A 21,025-nucleotide genomic window follows, 5' to 3' on the forward strand; every position below is an offset into this window, starting at 1 on the left:
CTTTACAAGAAGAGCAAAGCAGTAGTGATATATGCACTTGTACTTGTTGCAACCTTAACTATCTGAGCAATAGCAGAAGAAAGACTGACACAGACGTCTGGTAATTTAAGATAAAATCCCTTGATATTAAGCTGTCAAAAAAAAGATCTCTTGGAGGTTTTTTTAACCCAATTTCACACCATCTATTTCTATTGATGAGAACTGCATCTTAGCTTCTAAAATTTGGTGTAAACAAGATTTTTTTTACATCCAAATTATGATGCCAGGAAGTTGTGAGCCTGGAAGTACAAGGAAACTTGGAAATTGACACTTTCAGATTTCTATCTCTCTGTGTAGCTCAGAAATTCTGTTAAATGGAATGGAAATGATCTAAAGTTTAAGACCCTGGAAGCAATAATTATGGTGCCCTAACAAGGAAGTAAAAACTCTCAAATCAGCCTATGAAAATGAAGAGCCTTGTATCCATCTATCTTCTCATTGTAATGAAGATTTTGTTATATTGAAATTTATGCTTTTTGGGGGATATTTTGAATATGTGTGGGGGTTTGTGTGTTTGTGTATGTGTATGTTAAATATTTCAGAATACGCAAACATTAAAGATATGCTGTACTTCTGTCCAGGAGGTTGGGTATTTTCTTAATTTCTAGTCTTCATTCTGAGACACTATGCTTTGGTATTAAACAACACAGAAAATATATCTGCACTGGTATATGTCTCTTCAGCTCTTTCTCAGGAGGATATTAACACGATTAAAAATCTTGGATAAAAATAGGGGGAAAAAAATTAAAAAGTGTGAATGGGCTGAATGACCCACTTAGAAACATATTTGGTGACCTGCCATGAAATAGTTAGGGAATGAAAAAGGCACCATAAAAAATTCTGCATCCTGTTGGGAGCTCTGATATCTTCAGTAAGAATATTGGTACAAAGACTTGTTGTCGCAAACAGACAAACAGTGCTTATGAGTCATTGCTTTGATCCCAAAGTAGCATGCAAGAAAAATTGTCTCTGTTCGTAATGCAACAAATTCAGTAAATGGTGACAAACAACTCACCAGCTTACATAAAAGAGCACAGTATCCCTGCTGAATTAAAAGTTTCATTAATTGTTAGGTAAATACCAATTCCCACTACTGTTTTACTTTATTCATTTATTCTGTATATGTTTGCATTACAAAAGCAAAGCCCTCTGTATATTATAGAGTGGGTTTTCTAAAACTGGGAGCTTTCTAAAAATAGTCTGAAAATAATTTAAATAAAAAATATTCTGTAGTAAGGAGTGCTGGAAATCCTTTCTCGAAAGTTTAATTTAGATATTTGTAGATATGTTGGGATGTTTATTTGGTAGCACTGCCTATTAGTTACTTGTGTTTCATTAGATGTTCAACTCAAGCACTATCTCTATGGTCCTTGCAGATGCCTGACTTCATATTTAGGGTCTATTCTACGAAAATAAAGTATTTGTTAGTAATGCAGTCACTGGAGGAAGATGGGCATCTCTGGAGACCACAGGAAAGACTGACTTTTTCTTAGACAAGTTTTTCCTAATTAAGACAAAGGAACCATCCTACAGAAAGCAGACACTGCTGGGAGCCTTCTCTTTAGCAACCAGTAAGGCTTGCTTTCGGGAGCATGCAGTGTAAAGAAACAGCTATTTCTCATCTTACCCTGATAGTATTCATACAAGATGTAGAAATCTATTTTACAGACTCAGCCTCAAAAGAGATGTTCCAAGTGAGGATAGAATTTATCTTTCTGGTAAACTGGGGTGGCTTCAGACAGGCCAGAAAAATCATGGGGCCATAAGACAAAGAGGCAAAAGGAAGTTGTGTGCATGAATAATGAAAAAATTCAGAGAAGGGAAAATAATTGGAACTGAGTAAACCATTTTATTTTATTTTATTTAGACTTCATTTGCATTACTCTTTAAATTCCCATAGGAGAAAAGACAACAAAACAAAATTGCAACCACAGCCCAGAGAGTAGATTCTGCAACCTTCTCCCATTTAGCAATTTTTTTTCTTACATTTCCTTTTCTAGCAATAAATATCACTTAGTGGGTTGAAGTGTTTAACAAAAGACAGATTTGTGTTTTTCTGTTTGTATTTAATGAACACTAAATACACACAGACAGACACACACGTGCTTATTTGTGTGTTTATATCTGTATAAAAATTCCACTGAAGGCCAATATGTATAGGAGATGTACACAGGGAAAAAAAAAAAAAAAAAATTAAATTGGAAAATACAACTTTGGATAATCATAGGGGTTTTCAAGCAAGATGCTTTGCATCATATTCACATCCAAATAAAACCAGACCAGTAAGTGAAGCTAGGAATGTTGATTGCCATAGTTCATTCTCTGGGCCAGCAATCTAGTGAATGGGCGCAACAATTCATTTAAAAAAAAGCTGGTGAAATACTTTGAATGTAAAGGAAAGACCATAAAATCTTGCTGCAGTTGTAGGTATCTTCAGCAAGAATGTTTTTACTGTCACAAGCAATGGTAACAAAAAAAGGCAAAGAAAGTTAACGAAAATACTAGAATAAAGAATTATTTTCATCTATGATTGCTTTTTTTGTTCAAGTGTATTAGTTATATAAAATAGCCTTCTGATCTGTATCTAGGCAACACAAAATTGCTCCATTTTAATAGTAAGGTATGAATATAAATAATCATTTTAATAGGCACATACTGCAGAAGAAATAAATTACTGGCTTACCCTTCTGTAAAAGGTAAAGAGTAGCAAAAATTGCATTTTTGAATAAAGGATCAACAATAATTAGATTTACTAAAAATCTTCAACAAAGTACAAGCATAAATATGAAAAAGTCCTTTAATTTTGTCTCTAATGATGTAACTTGAAGAAACTTCTGTCCACAGTCACCCTCAATTTTGCTTTTCTTCATTGGGAGGAATAATTTCACTCCTATCAATGCTTTACCTAGACAGATGAGAAACAGTGACTTCTGGGGATCCAAATATGAAAATGAATTTCTAGTGCTCTTTTTTTTCCTCGGTTTATTTAATACTTCTTAACATTGTATTGTGTTTCTTTTCAGTATTCTTTAGAAGCAGGATAGAGTGAAATAGAACAAAAAATGTTGTGTCTGGTCATTCCTAGATATTCTTCCTTCTGCTGAACATTAATCTAGGGACAGACAACATGCAGTGGAAGTGCTTTTAATGTGCTTAATGGTAACTTTGTTTCTTTAACTCTCAGAGGACTGAGAGTCTCAATTTTAGGATTATGTTCTTAAATGCTTGATAATAGGGAGAAATATGAAATATGAAGATGTAGAAACCAACCCAAAGAGCTTAGCCAAAACTGCAGAATGTGAATTCCTAGCCCTTAAAACTGGTTTCTAAAGAAACGATTATTTCTATTACATTCACTTGTTGAAAATAACAAATACAAAATTATCAGGTTTATAAGACTATTTTGAAACACTCAAAACATGAATATTTAGCAGCATCTAACCTTTTCTTCTCCACAATAACGACTGTTTCATAATCAGAAGAATGCAGGATGAAAAAAACAAAGTCCATATACTCAACATTTACATTTCATAAAATAAGACACATATGTGCAAATCCAGACACAATTTAGGCTTTGCTGTATATTTAATAGATCTTTTAGAACTGTCTCTCTTAATCTTTTGCTATGCTGAAGAATTTGAAAGCATCATAATGGCTCCAGGAAATAAATATTTTTGGCTTTATAACCAAATTAAATCAAAGCTTTTCAGGCTTCTCAGATACATCTGCTGTGAACAATTATTTCAGAAGATCTGTCTTTATCTCACTGGAGTAAGCAAAGTCTGGATACAGTCATATTACCAGTTTATAAAATTCCTCCATATTTTCTGGTTGATAATTATCATATTCTTACAACTACTTTGCTAGAATTTAGCCCTGCAACCTCTTAGCTTTGCTTGTTTTGTAGAGGATCTCAGTTGCCTTCAAACATATTGAGGATCACTTGTAGTAGAATTAGCAGACACACAATTTCTAGTAGCGATATATTGGAGTACAGGTGAATCAAGAGTGCTTGCTGCTCTAATGCATGCCAGCTAATGCCAGCAGAGCTGGACTGATTCCACAGGAATAAGATTCATGTGGGAGATATTGATAGCATGTTTCAATTTCTTAAAAGAAGTAGTAGTACAAATTAGCACATGAAATACCACTGTTTTGAGAAGCACAGGAACAGCTGTCACAACCTTGCTCAGCCCTGACAGACAGGAGCAGTTCTTCCAGCCATCCCTCTGACCTGCACTGCTTCCCAAGTGGGATCTCTGTAATTTCCATCTTTCTTGTACTTTCTTTAGAGAGTAGTAACTGATCACCTTCTTCCCTGCTCTTTCAACACCACCTTGCTGGATTGGAAGATGAGTCCTGTCTGACATCCTTCTGTGAGTGCCTTGCACCCCTGGTGGCACATACCCCCTGGAGGTGCTGAGGTGGTGCTTGTCATGCCCTTAAAGATTATTTCCATTAAACTTTCCTTGTCTTGTGAAGAGTGATTGCTTAGTGGAAGATCAGACCACAACTGTAATTCAGTGATTTAATCTGGCTTCTAGAAAGGTGGTGGGTTTTTTTCCTCTCTCTCCTGCCACTCTCGATAATAGAAGATTTTCTGAAGATTAATCTTCCTTTACAAAAATTTGCCCCTGTTAGTAGGGTCCTCCTACAATTCATATTTTTGTCTGAGAGGCCAAATTATTGATAATGTTGTGAATATTTTCTAGCAACTGATCAAGGATTGAGTTACTTTGGTTTTGAAATGTGTTGTTTTGAGTACAACAGCAGTGAGCATTGGGAGACCAGGTGGAGGCTATCCCCGAAAATCATATCTGGCACTTGGGAATTGTCACTTCATCATTTCCAGTGGTGTCTCAGAAATCACCAAAACTGAATCCATCCTGGAGAAAAAATTAAGAGCTAGAGCATAATTTGGAGATAACTAGGAATCCCAAAAGGTGTTCTAAAGACAATTCTAGCTTAGTCTGTTTATTCAAGTATTCTTTATTCAAGTTTTCTTGCATGGTCTCATGGATATAATCACTACATGGATATGTAAACATAAACAGTGTAATAACTGAATCTACCACTATTAGCTGAACAAAGTAAGGGTATCCTGAGGTTCATTAAAAAAAAAAAAAGACTAATAATTCATTAATGTTAACCTTTATAATGATTTAGTGCTATAAAACATATATTATTAATCAAAGAAGCACAGGAGAAAGCGCCAAAACCCAAACCCAAGAATAGATATATTAGTAAGGAAAATCCCACATTACCTGGAACATTAAATTAAAGAAATCTAATCAGCATTTCCTTTTCTAAATGATGAATGTAATAACTGAAAATCTAATTCCTCCCTAAGGCCTATAGTAATTCTATTAGGAAGCCATTATATACCACTTGAGGAAGTTTGTGTGATGCCTATGAAATGGTAGCTGTTGTACCACAAACTCAGCTACCAACAAGTGACTCATATTAAAATGTCCAAAATTTACATGTTGGTTCTTTCATCTTATTTTAAAGGATGAGTTTTACCTCCCTTGTTATTACAACTTTAAAAATCAAATTACATCACCAATGACATGGATAATAAAATACATAAATACTGCCAGATAACACAAACTGAACAATGAGTAGGACAGTCTTCCATCAGGACCCCATTTCATAGAATAGTGGTCACTTCCACCTGCTAATTTATTTTAATATTTATATTGTTATTTATCTATTATATTTTAATTTTTATGTTTGTGATTTTTACATATATATAGTATTATTGAGAATAAACCTAACTGAACGCCTTGCAAAATCTTCAATTGAGTAAGAACTTCGTCAAATCTTCTAAATCATCAGATTTTGGCCAAAACTGGTGCAAAATAGAAATAATATTCCACCTGTTATGATAACGTTGTAGGAATATTGTAGGACAAGACTGATCATGACCTTCCAAATTTATTCAGAGCTTTATAGAAAACATGATATAATGTGCTAAAACAATCAAGCAACTTTATCTTTTCATTGATTGGAGCATAACAGATTGTTATCTTCAATATTTTTTTCCAAGTTGAAGGAATGTCTCAGATTACCAAAAAAAAAGCCCATCTAACTTATGACTCCACTATCAAAGTTGTCTGGCAAACATCATAGTTATAGATGTTTTGCTTGGTGCTTCTCTAGGGTTGCTTTAACTTAGAATAGTCAAAGTATACTTTAAAATATTCTGATCTCTGTTTAAGTGATTGGATTACTGAGGCTATGGAAGCAATAAAAATGGGATTATATGTAGCTGAGTAAAGGAAGCAACACAGCACAGTGAGGTAACTCATTATGTCTTGCAACAGAAAATGGTGCATAAGAGGGTGAGAATTGTCCATGGAACAGAAGCAAGTAAGACCCCTGCTAGTGATCACTTGCTAAGCACCAGCCTTTTCCCTGTGGTCAGTCCTAGCAGAAGTCTGCTATCTGAAATCATATTTCCTTTTCTAACAGGTTCATGATGTCTGGCTACCTAGTAGGCATGTCGTTTTTGCTAAATGCTGCATTTTCACATTTTCCTACTTTTTTCACCCCCACCTTGAGTACTCTGCCCAGCTCTGGGACTGCCAACCTGAGGACAACAAGGCTCTGTCTGAACAAGTCCAGAGAAGGGCCATGAAGGTGACTGGAGAGCTGGAGTACCTCTCTCATGAAGACAGACTGAGAGTTAAACTTACTCAGCCTGGAGAGTTGAAGGCTCTGGGCAGACCCTGTAGCAGCCTTTCAGTACCTGAAGGGGTAACAGGAAACCTGGAAAGGAGCTTCTACAAGGATGTGTAGTGATAGAGCAAGGGGTAATAGCTTTAAACTGAAAGAGGAGAGATTAGGAAGAAATTCTCTGCTGTGAGGGTGCTGAAGCACTGCACCAAAGTAAGCCCAGTGTTTGCCCAGAGAAGCTGTGGATGCCCCATTTCTGAATGTGTTCAAGGCCACATTGGATGTGGCCAGGTTGAGCAGCCTGGTCTAATGGTGGCACCCCTGCCTGCGGTAGGGGGTTAGCAATTTTATTTCTCTTAAAAGTAACATTATATAAAAGCAACAAAAAATGTTGAGTAACTTCTTTTTTAAATACTGAAGAAAAAAAAATTACCTCATGGAGTTCTTAACATTGTGAACCAGTTCTTTCTCATTTTCACAGTGTCTTGTAAGCACTTGGTTTTTGACACAAGTATATTAATGCAATAATATTGTCAGCTTGGTCAATTGCTGTTTTTCCTACCAAGAAAAAATTACACCTAATATCCTATAACTCTTTTATTTGAAAGATTCTAATCTTTTGGAGATGATAATTAAAGATAAAAATCTGCTTGCTGTTTCTAAAGCTGGTGCTTGCCATTTATGTCATGCAGGTTAACTTTCCTGTCATTTTTAAGGGTAAACCTAATGTCTTTTTATGTCTTTAAAATATGTAAATTTTTTGTGTCTCTCTATTAGAGATATAGAGCTACACATGTTGTCTCTTCATCCTAATATTGATTGTTTAGTTGAAAAAAGACAAAAGTATGTTAATTTAGTCTCAGTTTCATAAAAGTTTCATCTATATTTTGTAATGAAAATAATAAAATTATTTCTAGCTTTCATAGACCTACAGCACATCTCTTCTGGACAAGACAGGCACTTCCACAAAGCGACCAGATGCTTTAGAAATGGAGATTGTGCAATGGAGTAATGTACTGGGCCTGGCTGGGATGGAATTAAGTTTCTTCAGAGCAGCCCATATGATGTGGTTTGTGTCTATAGCTAACATAGTGTTGATAATAGACTGATATTGTGGCTGCTGCTGAACTGTGCTTACACAGGTCCAAGGCTTTTTATTTTTCCCATGCTACCCCAGAGACAGTAAGTTGGAGGTTGACAAGAATTCAGGAGGGTGAGCAAGAACCAGGACATCTGACCCACATTGACCAAGATGTCCCATGCTGTATCATCACGCTCAGGAGACGCAATGTGAGAGGAAGAAGTGGAGTGGGTTTGGCTTCCAAGTAGCTGTTGTTCAGAGGCTGGCAAGCCTTCACTACGCTTTTGGGAGATGTCAAATGTTGTCCATTCCTTTAGTTACATTTTTTCTCTTTCTTTCACTTACTGTGCTTTGTCTCAATCTATAATTTTTCTTGTTTGTTTTTCATGTTTTCTCATCTGAGGAGAAAGAGTGTGAAACTGTATTACTGCTTCATAGGTACTGATGGCACATTTTTCTTGTTAAATTCCTTTGGATTTGACCATCTAGATCAGTGATAATGAAATATTTTCAAATCATAGGCTGACGAGACCAGGTATTTATCAGTCTCTCCTCCAACACACATACACTTTTTTTTCCCTGGCAATAACATTCCTAGAGCAATGAATTGATTTAGCTTAGTTTAATTTGGTGTTAATCAGGCTGTTAATAATGTATTCAACAGTATTCCTTTTAATTGAACCTGCTGTTTTATTGATTGTATATTATGTAATTGCAGATTTAACTTGTGAAATATTTGGATAAATAGTAGGTTAGAAGACAGTAGATCAGTGAATGCTTTCTGAAATGTTTGATTCTGACATTGTTATTTACTATATTTAAAAAAAAATCTACATTCTTAATGATTGGCAAAAGCTTCTTCAGTGATACTTCCTATAGAGTTATGTGCTACTCATCATGAATAATGACAGTAGAATTGAATGGTGGGAATATCTTAAATCTCTAATATTTTAGATAACATTCATTGGCCTAACCTCACTGTACAATAGCTTCAGAGAATTTTGCAATGAACAGGGCAAATTTAAGAGCAGTTTAAGTTTTATGTACTAATTTCAATTAGATTCATTAAAAATATTTCATTGTAGAATACAATGGCTTGACTGAAGGAAACTGTTGATCTCCCTGGTGTTCTGATAAATTTATGTTAAGAAGCTTTTCCCTTTTTAGAAATATGCATAAAAATAGGTTTTAATTCTTGTTAAAATGTATCCTCTTTTCTCATCTTATACACATCTATTATCCAGGACATTTTTGATGCCTTAGGTTTTAACTTTCATATTTTTCAAATCCTGTACTGCCTAGTGTGTAACTCTGAAAGTTTCTTGTAGCCTGTTAACTTCTGCTCTCTTGTGCTAGGTAGACATAACAAAGCCTCTCCAGGCCTGCTCTCCAAGGACACTCAGACCGTCTTAGGCCCAAAAGCATAAACCAAAAGCCTCTAAAGGGGGGGCAAACTTGGGGAAATTACATCATTAGCTGAAGCTTTAATTGGAGAATTAACCCTGATACACGAATGAACCAAACCTATAGAAGTGTGAAGAACTCGTGACCTGTTGTCCATCTTGGGGTCCATCTTGGCACTAGCCTCTGGTTCCCCAGGGACCTTTGAAGGCCTTTCAAATAAATAACTACTTTTATTCCCTTATCCTTGTCTAGTCTCTGTTTTTAGGTGGCCTCTCAAGGCATCATTTTCAAAAGACTTTTATATATTTAAGATAAGATATTTTCCTGGAATTGTAAAAAATAGACTTTAGGTTTCGGTACTGAATCAATATAGAAACAAATAATAATATTCTCACTTCACCATCTCTGATCTATTCTTTTGTACTGCATGCAATAATTAGATGTTCTTTCTAAACAAGCAGATTCAGGTTTTGTCTTCCCAATAGAAGTAATTTGAAAGAATCCATCAAGGCAGACTCAGAAGAGACTGTTTTCTTAAGCCTGAGTTAGAGAATTGAATTAAAAGCATCACTGTCCTTTATATTTTAACATAATCTATGAACTCATATGAAAACTTTAGGGTAAGTTGTCTTTTTTCTTATTTCTTGTTTCTCTTACTTGAGTTAAAATTTAAATGAGTGTTATTTGCAGCTGGATAGGGTAAACAGCCATAGCATGCAGAAATTCCGTTTTGTGACCACTATTTCAGAATCACAAGCTATCCTACTATTTAAGTTTCTGAATATTAAAACATTTGTTCTGGCAGGAGCACCTGCAAATTTCAAACAATTTGCAGCTGTAGGAAAGGCATTGTTCTGTTTTCAGGATGAAGAAGTATCTATGTAACATTACTTCTGTACAGACCCATACTTAGCCAGTCGACAGTCCTCTCATTTGTTTTAGTCTCTAGGTAGATGTTTCAGGTGCAGCAGTGATGCTTACTCAGCTTTGCATAGGCCAGTCATGCTGCAGGAATTTTTTTCTTCTAAACCTGTGCCAAGGGCACCATCACTCTATCTTGCATCCCACTGGCTTTGCAGTGAAGTTTACATGGTACTGTTAATAGACATAGAGTTAAAACAAAAAAAAAGGAATATATAGTTATATTGATTCCAACCAAGATATCATCCAGCCAAACATCCTGTCTCTGAACACTGTTGGGGATGTTTGGGAATGGTTAGGGAAGGGCAAGTGTAGGACAAACTTATATGATAATTCCCTCTAATGCTTCTCTATTCTCCAACTATTTATATTTCAGGGTCTTCCTGTAGTCTTTATGTTCTCAGTAATCCCTAGTGAATTTCACTTTTGAATAGGTCCACTTTTACAGTGGTAAATGTGATAGGTACAGACAAAATCTATTAGAAAATATGAAGGCTCTGCTGTATGCTTGACAGTTGCTCTTTGCTTTGAAAAGCCCCTACTCTGGTATTTCACAAATATAAACAAAACAGACATGATTGTACTCTGAAGAAAAGTCTCCAGTATCTTATTCATATTGCTTATGTCATGGTACTGATCAGTTGCTGGACAAATCAATCTTTGTGGTTTGCCTGACAAACAAACTGCAGCAGGCTATTCAGGCTTGGACAACAGTCATGAAAAGGCGTAAAGAAAAAAGAAATGTGAACTCAGAAAATAGAGCAGGGGCTTAAAAAGGAAAAGTTAGATAGATCAAAATGCACTAGTTTGTTGATTTTCTACAGATTTCCTGGTGTTTAATTTCTCATTGTGATATCTTGGCTATTTATTGTGTCTTACTATGTTTGGCATTATTTTTTATGTGACAGCTATATCTCAGAAATTAAACATTTTGTTTTTAAGAAATCCTGTGAAGGGCAGAAGATGAAGCAAAAGTACTTAATTTACAAAGAAAATTATACCTTATTTCAAGATGCACTTTTAAAATTGATTGTAGTTGCTAGTAAAATGCATGATAGAATCAAGTTCTTCATTATTTATATTTATTATTTATATTTTCCCTTCTTAAATCAAAATAATTGATTGACTTTCTGATTTTATATAAATCTGAAAGTCAGTGCAGTTTACCAGTACCAAAATGTAAGTTTTGATACTATTTTGAGCCAGTAAGATAATACCAGCTTTCACACATCAAGTCAACCTCATCTGTTTCCATTGGGAAACAGTCCCCCTACATGGGGGTCGTAAGGGAGGGAGAGAGTAAAAGGCACAAAGCAGTGGAGAAACATTCACAGTTGAAATTTATGCTTTCAGCCAGCCATCAAATTGATTTAATATGCATTAGGCCCAGGGGCCAAGAGATGAAGATAAAGAATGGACTTTTCCTGCAGTGATGTAATATTGGGTATTACTGTGTGCAAAATGTCAAAGGAAAGTTGCTGTGAATTTTTTTTTTTTTTAGTAATTTAAAAAGAAAGTGAAAGCAGGTCATAGAAATATTTTAAAAAAATGAAAATTACTGCAAGATTGCAGTTATTTTGGTGATTTTATTTTTCTCTAAGGGTGAAGCTGTAGTTCTCAGATCATTATTTACTATCTTTAACAAAATGGTGTTTAGGGGTTTTTCTCCATTGTCTTTATTTTTTCCTAAATCTGTGTATGTTAAATTGAAATTCTGTTGTTGGGAAAATATAATTTTGATCCTGACCATGTCCACATTAGTGTTTTAATTCAGATCAAGAGTGTATTCCCACAGAAAACCTCAGTACTGTCATCACTCCTTGCACATTGTTTCACATTGCAGAGAGTTCCTTACAGCCTGGACCCTTCCTGGTGAGCCTCAGCGGGAAGATGTCCTTCCCCTTATGCAATATGTCCATGAGAAGTCATTTGTTCAGCCCATGGACCAGACAGTAGTGTGGTCATGGTGAAATAAAGTACATGAAACGTGTACAGTGGACAGGAGGTCCACCTGTTCTCTTTAGACTGACTCTTGAAGTTCTGCCAACTGTGCTAGTGTAGGGATGGCCTCCAACCACTGGACAAGGCTGGAGCTGGACAAAAGTAAACTGTGTGGATTTTATAGGTATATTTCCCTTCTACTTGTCCCTGTGGGTCTCTGCATGACTTTTTAGTAGTAAAGGGGAAATACCACCATTAGTATGTTGGGATTTGTTTAGTATCTCGGTAAGATTTCTGTAGCATATCGGAAAACCAGCTATAAAGATAGAACTAGGGATTTCTTTTTGTCTAAGTGGGATCTAAAGGAGCCTTGTGTGTAGCTTTGTGTCTTCACTGCATTATCAAAACAGTGCAAGTGACAGCATATAGCTTTTGATTACGTACATTCTTAAAAGTTGCGGAAAAGGAAAATTCCCAGCAATTTCCATTTGTAATCTTTTTCTCCTCAACTGTTGCTATCTAGTAGTTTAAAACTAAAGCATTTTTCTTGAATTTTTTTTGTTCATAGAGTCAGAGAAACATTAAAACAGTTACTTCAGGAACTTCGGTTTAAAGAAGCATTTTTTCTCTTCACTGAAGTAATATAGAAAAAAACCAAAAAACTCTTAGTGTTGTGTATTTCTGGACAAATAGTTACTATTTGCCTGAATTTCTTCAAATAGCTTTGAAGAAATATTTTGATCTGGTACTCAGAGCATGAAAGAAAATATATCCTTTTCAAGACAGATTTATGAATTCAGTTTGTGTCATGTGGGGCTGACTCTTTGCCATGGTGATTAGTTTTTAAATTAAGAAAATTTGTTCTTGCAATTAATGAGAATCAGCAGAGAACTGTGGAAAAAACAGAAAAAAAATCTTCATCTGTTGAACATTAGATATCCGTTGACTGCAGTTTTATCCAGTTCACCTTTTAGTATATTTGGTAAGAATTCAAAATTATGAAGTTCAATTAGCTTTAGCTTGATGCTGCTAGTAGAACTAAAACATGGTTAGGCTCTGAATATTAATTACCACCCTTCTTTAAAGGTTACAACACTCTCTTTATCCAATGGATGTCATAGTTCTGATTGAATAAAGCCTTAATTATAGAATATTGCAGTGAGCTGCAGCAACAAAGCCAGCAAATGGGTTACACTTTCTTTGACAAGCTTAAACAATAAAAAAGGCATGTGAAAAAGAGAAAAACACATCTGTTAAAAAAATAAATTGAGACAACTATGGATTAATAGGTTATTTTTTCTCCATTGGTATAGAAGAGAAAAAAAAATGTTGCTGCCATTCTTGTAACTCTGCGTGCCATTATTAGAGACTTTTTCAATGAAAAAGCTGAATCAAATGCTATTTAGAAATATGCATATGATTTGTATTCTGCTTCCTCCATATTGTGAATACCTTCCTCCCTGTGTATTTTCATTCTTCCTATCAACAAAAAAATTATTACTGCCAGTGCAAAGAGATCTGTTCCCCTTTGCCAAAGCACAGGAAATGTACCACAAGGTCTTTTTATTCCCTAGGGACCTAAGACACCCTTACCAGTCAGGATCATGGAAGTCTTTGTTACAGTAAGTTCAGGTGGTTTATGATAACAGACTCATTTCAAACTGCACAAGACCACAGATCCCCTGAGTCCTGTATCCCTCTTCTAGAAAATTTGTCTGAACTGATAATTAGCTGGAAAAAACCTGCCAAGAGATGTCTTTGTTTTGTCTTTGACAGCTGTCACTGGTGCCTAAATCAGTAATGTCCATCTGAAAACTTCCATATGCTGTAAGGTCTTTCTAATAGACTTCTGACTTTGCACTTGTCTAACAGGAAAAGGTCTATGGGAGTTAAAGAGAGGACTGTGAGTACATCTCAATGTGGCAATTTGAACATAGCAGAAGGTCTTAACTGTGAATGATAGGCAGCAGGGATAACTGCAATGTTTCACCTTGGTTACAAAAAACCAAAATTAATCTCAGTCCTAATCTTATGGTCATTTTGTTCTCAGTTGTAAGACAAGCAGCAAACATGGCATGCTTTGTTTCTAGAATCTGATAACCACAGCACAGGAACAAAAAACAGCAGTGCAATTTCCCTGCAATTTCCAAGGAGAAAGACAAAACGTGATTTGTCCAGATAAAATCTCCCTACCAAAGGCTATATTGCCATGGATTTACCTGCTTTCTTCCTAATAAATATCCTCTGTGAAATTGAAGTGTAATTTTTTTTCCTAGGCTTTTTTGTGTTCCCTTTACTTCAGCCCTCTTTCTTCTGTTCCAAGTATGTCTATCCATATCACGAGTACAGTAATTTAAAGAGCTACGTAGTTCAGGACAATTTTGGTAAGAAGTATTTAAATTAATATGCTAGGGGGTATTGTTCTCATTCATAGACTGGCTATCTCACGTCTTTGCTCAAAAATTATTTCCTAAGGCTTTATACTCTACTCACATCAGTTATAAAATGTTTAAAATCTTCTTTCTGTATTGTTGCACTGTTACAGAAATATTTCAGAAAGGAAATAGTGTTTCTTCATAAATGGGACCTCTGAATTAGGGAAAAACAAACTAAAGCTAAACAGCACACAGAATGAGTTTCTCTGCTTGTGCTGGAGATATTTAACTAGGACCGTGACCTTTAAAAACAAACAAACAAACAAAAAAAGCACAGAAGATGAAAAGATGGGAAGACGTGTTGTAAATATGTAGATACCCTGTAGCTAACTCTGTATCTGGTGAACTAAAATTATGGAGTTTTGCCTTATAGGTTTTTTAAGTACTGGGGACCAAGCTGCAAAAGGCAATTATGGATTGCTTGACCAAATCCAAGCTTTACGATGGATTGAAGAAAATATTGGATCTTTTGGAGGAGACCCGAAGAGAGTTACTATTTTTGGATCTGGGGCAGGAGCTTCCTGTGTCAGTCTGCTGACACTCTCCCACTATTCAGAAGGTAACAACCCTCTAGGCAAAGGACTTTTTTTCTTTTAATGTTAAAATGTAGTGAAAGTGCCAAATGAGGTAGGCTGAATTAGAATTACGTGAGGTCTGTAATATTTGTAAAATACCTACTAGCTAGAATTCTGAATTTGTGTTAGTCAACATAAATATATTTATAAGGAAAACTAAATGCTATTACAACATAAATCTCATGCATCAAATGCCTTGGGCAATATACTTTTTCTAGTTTTATCAGCAGATTCCACTGGCTCTTCTATCAAAGAATTTGCCCTAATTAAAATGGAAAAGAGCAGTGACCTTTTTGATTTTTGTACACTCTTGGATGCACTTCCAACATATATATAGATGTTTTCCTTACTTAGTAAAAACATAACTAAGCCTTACTTAAAATGTTATTTAACTCTCCACAAGTACTGTGTGATCCTATGCAGAGTTATTAAGATTTTGGTAAGTCAGCTGTGGGATTTCTACTCTCAACACCTCACCCTCCAAAAAAAACCCAAACCCAGACCCCAAGAATGTACAGCACCAGTCCTGAACCATAAATATCCCTGGTGATAAGACCAAATCTACAAAGACTTGGTAAAAGAAGACAACACTAAAATACCTATTATATTTATAAATCCATGCCATTTCTATCACATTAAACCAGACAAATTTGTAACAGAAAGCTAAGCCCTAGCAAGAAGTTACAGCAGGATGACTGGTAAACACGCCTCATTTTGAAATACATAGAATTATGTTTGACAATTCAGTCTTTTGATACAAATAAGATTTCAGTGAATAACTGTTGGCCAAGCCATGCCAAAATCAAGCAGACAGAACCATGAAAAACCTTACTGATCAAATCATTGAAATTTTGTAGTGTGTGCATTCAGTAATAATCTCAAAGGTATATCAACAAAATCCCCACATGCTTTGGTAGCTGTTACTGTCTGACATTTTAAGAACTTGACAGTAGAAACCATGTGCAGAAGATACCCAGTTATTCAGTTTAAATATAAAATAGGCCATTTTTGTGATCTTACCAGAAAAAAAAAAAGGATGGGGCAGATTCAGCAGCAAGCTTCCCTCGCCTTTCAGTGCTTTAAACAAAGAAGCTCTTCAGACTGGGTTTTCATTTCTCTTTATATTAGTGTACACAAAACAACCAGAAAGAGCCATTGAATCTCATCTAACTCTCTTGCAAAAAAATTTAAATATATTTTAATTCAAGATATAGGCACGATTACACACACACACACACAAAATTCAGCATATAGGCAGTGCTAACAGATAGACACAAGAATAATTTAAAAAATTAAATGGTAAATAAAAAATGTCAGAGTAGAAGATTCAAACATATGAAATTGCTTTTAATAGAGCAGATTTTTTCAAGCTAGTATCATGCATTGATTTTGTGAAGAAAATGAGAATGTGTAATTTTAATTTGACCTTTAAACTACTGAAAGGCTCATTTATGAGTGTCATTTACATGTCAAAGAGGATATGATTGCTTTTAGCTGCCAGTCCTTCAAAGAAATTTTCACAGGACTACAAATGTGGTAAAGCCAGAGGACTTCCATCAAGGACACAAGAAAACTGCAGTACAAGAATGAGTTTTGTTCTTGAAAGAGTAACCTGAAACCTTCATGGCTTATGTGTGTGAGCATCAAGAACAGGAGGGATTTTAATTAGTAGCCTATTTGCCATAGCATAAAAAGGGAGCAGTGAGTAGGATTGATGGAAATTGATTTGAAATTTCAGTGTATGCATTCTTTAGGGATTCTGTAATCAAAGCTTTGTTTCCTTAGGAAAAAAATACTTTTCATTTTTTTGATATATATATATATTTTTTTTTTTTTTTTAATATCTAATTGAATCTGTATTTAAACAATTTGCACCTGCAGGTTTGTTCCAAAAGGCAATCATACAGAGTGGAACAGCCCTGTCCAGCTGGGCAGTGAACTATCAGCCTGCCAAGTACACTCGGATATTGGCAGATAAAGTGGGCTGCGACATGCTGGATACCACTGATTTGGTTGAATGTCTGCGGAATAAGAATTACAAAGAACTCATTCAACAGACTATCACTCCAGCCACGTACCATATTGCCTTTGGGCCTGTGATAGATGGAGATGTGATTCCAGACGACCCTCAGATTCTAATGGAGCAAGGGGAATTCCTTAACTATGATATAATGCTGGGTGTGAATCAAGGGGAAGGTTTAAAATTTGTGGATGGCATTGTAGACAATGAAGATGGTGTTTCTCCCAATGATTTTGACTTCTCTGTCTCCAATTTTGTGGACAATCTATATGGTTATCCAGAAGGGAAGGATACACTGCGAGAGACCATTAAATTCATGTACACCGACTGGGCAGACAAAGAGAACCCCGAAACAAGACGGAAGACCCTGGTTGCTCTTTTTACAGACCACCAGTGGGTTGCTCCAGCTGTTGCCACAGCTGACCTGCATGCCCAGTATGGATCTCCAACATATTTCTATGCATTTTATCACCATTGCCAAAGTGAAATGAAACCCAGCTGGGCTGATTCAGCTCATGGTGATGAAGTCCCTTATGTGTTTGGGATTCCTATGATTGGTCCCACAGAACTCTTCAACTGCAACTTTTCCAAGAATGATGTCATGCTCAGTGCAGTGGTTATGACATACTGGACTAACTTTGCCAAAACCGGGTAAGTGTGACACCCAGCATTCATTTTGTTGATAGCATACTTCTAAAATACTCAGTATCCCATTCCAGTGGCCTCAAAATCTGATTTTGAAGTAGTAGTATAGAAATATTTCTGTTAAGACAGGAGGTAAATGAGGCTTATTCATATTTAATAGATTTTTAATTAGTGTGTTCCCTCAAACTATTTTCTTTAGTAGCTCAGTGAGAATAGTAACACACTTTATTTTTAGTTCAAAAAATAGGACAATTACTAAGACAAAAAACATGTCTCAGAGAAAAGGTGGTTCACTAAGATACTGAAAAATCAGAGGCAACATGTCTGCTACTTGAAGAAGGAACTGTCAGGCAGATAGCACTTATCTGCTACAAAAGAAAGGAAGTTCTTGTTTTTCAGTGACCTTCACAGGGATGACGACTCAGGGAGGAATTAGAACAGAAAGGCAGACACTGGAAATTTTTTTCCCTCTGAGGGCTATAATGGCAATAATAAGTACTTGACTGGAATGAAGAAGAGACTTAGATATAAATTTTTCTTTGAGAAGGTTAAAAATTTAAATTAATTCTGCTTACAAAACAAAATAAAGGCATCAATATTTTGCTGAAATAGAGTTGTAAACATCAAGGAAAGAACCCTCAAAGCAGCTTAATCTGTGAGCAATATTAATAAATTCTGTTCTCTTCCTATAGCATTCCTTTAAAGAGTATTGCAGTGTTTTAATTCAGCAGCAAGGGCTTTTTTGTTAACCTTGAGTCTTCAGTACTGAATTAAAACAAAGATACTTGTGGCACAAAAGGGCTGTAAATCTTTCCACTGAATGTTTAATGGTAGGATTGGGCTCTGGAAACTGCAGCTTTACTGCACTGCAGTGAGCGGTGTGCAGATATATAAAAAAACCTCAGATGCCTATTTTGAAGCACTCAGAGGATTTAGCAGCCCTTGTAGCCTTCCATGAATCTAAATGATGTTCAAGGGAGAGAGACTTTGCAGTCTTAACAAGAACCTCGAGCATAAATTGAGTAAAAACCAATCAAATGCTTCAGGACAACTTTCAAGGCAAAAAAAAGCTTCTGTTGCACTGCATATTAGACAAACAGGTACTTTTGAATGCAGAAACCCCAGAGTTCAGCAACAGAAGTGAATTAACTGTGTAATATTTAGATGTATTTGGCAACAAGAAGTCATCAGTACTGGGATAGGCAAACTTCATGATGAAATCATGGTTTATGGACAGACAGTGATGCATGCTGGCTGTACCACATGCTGAGAGATGATGATACCATCAATTTGTCTTTATTTTGGTAGATGAAATGCCACATATACATAGAGGACTTCAGATGCTTACAAATATACCTCATTGGAATTATTATGGAGATGCAAGATCTCCATGATCTCACTATTGTTTACAATTACTTTATGACTATTCCCTGTAGATTAAGAAGCTGTATTTAAGCAGTTTTTGAGGCTGACAGGAGCTTCTCACAGTCCCAGCTGCCACCATTACTCATAATTTCACTTTCCATCTGTTGCTACTCAAAAGCTAATTTCAGCTGGCTATACCCAGTTCGCTGGTTACAAAGCCATTGTCATGCTACACCTAAAGGCAAAACAGGTGTTTTGGGAGAGGCATTAGTAATTTCTGAAACTTTCCCATTGCTGATGAGACAGGAATGGTGTATATATTCTATTACAGACTCACTCCCTTACAGGCAGTCTGAAAGATGTGTCATTAGAAATGACCTCTAGCTGTAAAATTTCAGTTTTCAAAGGAAAGGAAAAGAGCAACACAATACGTATTACTTTGATGGGGTCTTTTCTTTCTTTGTGTGAACGATTAATTGTTCTGAATAGTACAATAGAATACTTGGAGGTAAATAGTATTTTAAGATTATATTTGTTCTGCACCTCTGGTTCCTCAAACAGAAAGGCAAAGGTTGTAGCACCTCGAGCCTAGAGCAACAGGGGCTCTCAGGGGTAACTGTGCTCTGCTCTACTCACTCACTTGCAATCTGAAATCCCTGTACACACTCAGGTCCTTCAACTCTCAAGATGACTGATTCAGTTCAAGACTGCTTTGTTTTTGCTCTGCTTTGGTTTATTCCCCTCCCTGTTTTTTAATGATCATTTCCCATCCTTATTAGGATAGAACTTGTCTTGCTTTGTGTTTGTACCCATGGCAACACATGAAAAATCTTTTAACTGAAAGATTTTATTATTTCACATTTCTCTTTAGGTAAGCCTTGAACATTAAAACTGCAGATATATTTATTTATTTTTAATGTCTTTGAGTCTTTTCCAATTTCGATGACTCTCGCACAGAGGCTGCATCCAGGTACTTACTGCATAATTATGGCTCAGGTGGTGCATCTTTCAGATGGACTGTGCTAGGCTTTTAATGACAGGCCATCCGTTGCTAAAAAAGACACATTGTTTAATGGGCCTACTGCCAAGGCTGGGTTTGGAGGGCAGGTCAATCTTGTAAAATCAGCAGGTGAAAGATACAACACAGGGCACAGTGCTTTTATTGTGCTTAACTCTGAAGTCGATTACTGCAGCTAGCAAATAGGAAGTGACATTTAAAGTGTTTAATGGCAAATGGTTTGTGCTTGAAATGAAAGCTGGAAGCCGAATTTTGCTAATCCTCCATTCTCTATCTAGCTATGACTCTTTTTTTTATTATGGTAATTATTATTAATATTATTATTATTATTAAGAGTCTTTCCTTTGGCCTTTTCAAAACTATGTTTCTAACGTGCCTTAGAAATAGGAAAACAATTTGTTATAGAGTAAGTTTGAGATACTACATTTGGGATACAAAAATGACATGAAAATACAGTTTTTAATTCCACTATGCACAGAATTATATGTGAGAGCTTCATCAAGAGGTGCACTTGGAGCACCTAACTGCTATCCTGTGGTGCTATCCTAACTGTAATGGTAATTTTATATGCCAAGTGTTCTGTTTGTTAGGGCCACGTTATCTCCTTTGCAGACACATCAGCAGGGGAAGAGTGAACAATGTGAGGGGTTGTGTGCCACTCCTTCATAGATACTGTGGCATCTATGTTCTTGTGAAGAAGGATGTGACGTTTCACAGAGTAGATTCAAAGCCTGCTCTCATTAGAGTTATCTATCTATCTAAAAATTGCCCTGTTTTTTGAGGAATTACAGTACTCTACTCTTGCTCCCATTCATCCAGCTCTGCCTGTGTTGATATTGGGAAAGTTAAAGATCTAAAGGATATATCCTTGTTTCCTTTGTATTTCAGATAAATACTCCAGAA

The 21,025-nt window shown here is 35.9% G+C and overlaps 1 protein-coding gene across 2 annotated transcripts in view; it reads left to right on the forward strand.

Annotated features, from left to right (window-relative positions):
- NLGN4X (neuroligin 4 X-linked) overlaps positions 1-21,025 on the forward strand; it is a 174,796-nt gene that overhangs the window by 141,828 nt on the left and 11,943 nt on the right. For both annotated transcript variants that reach the window (XM_042038328.1, XM_042038336.1), the window contains 2 exons: positions 14,873-15,058; positions 16,956-17,745. In XM_042038328.1, the coding sequence (XP_041894262.1) occupies positions 14,873-15,058; positions 16,956-17,745 (976 nt within the window). The remainder of the gene's footprint in view (positions 1-14,872; positions 15,059-16,955; positions 17,746-21,025) is intronic.

Source organism: Corvus kubaryi, unplaced genomic scaffold, assembly GCF_017639235.1.
Source record: "Corvus kubaryi isolate FWS band 111438036 unplaced genomic scaffold, C.kubaryi_AGA036_p1.0 133, whole genome shotgun sequence".
Lineage (NCBI taxonomy): Eukaryota > Metazoa > Chordata > Aves > Passeriformes > Corvidae > Corvus > Corvus kubaryi.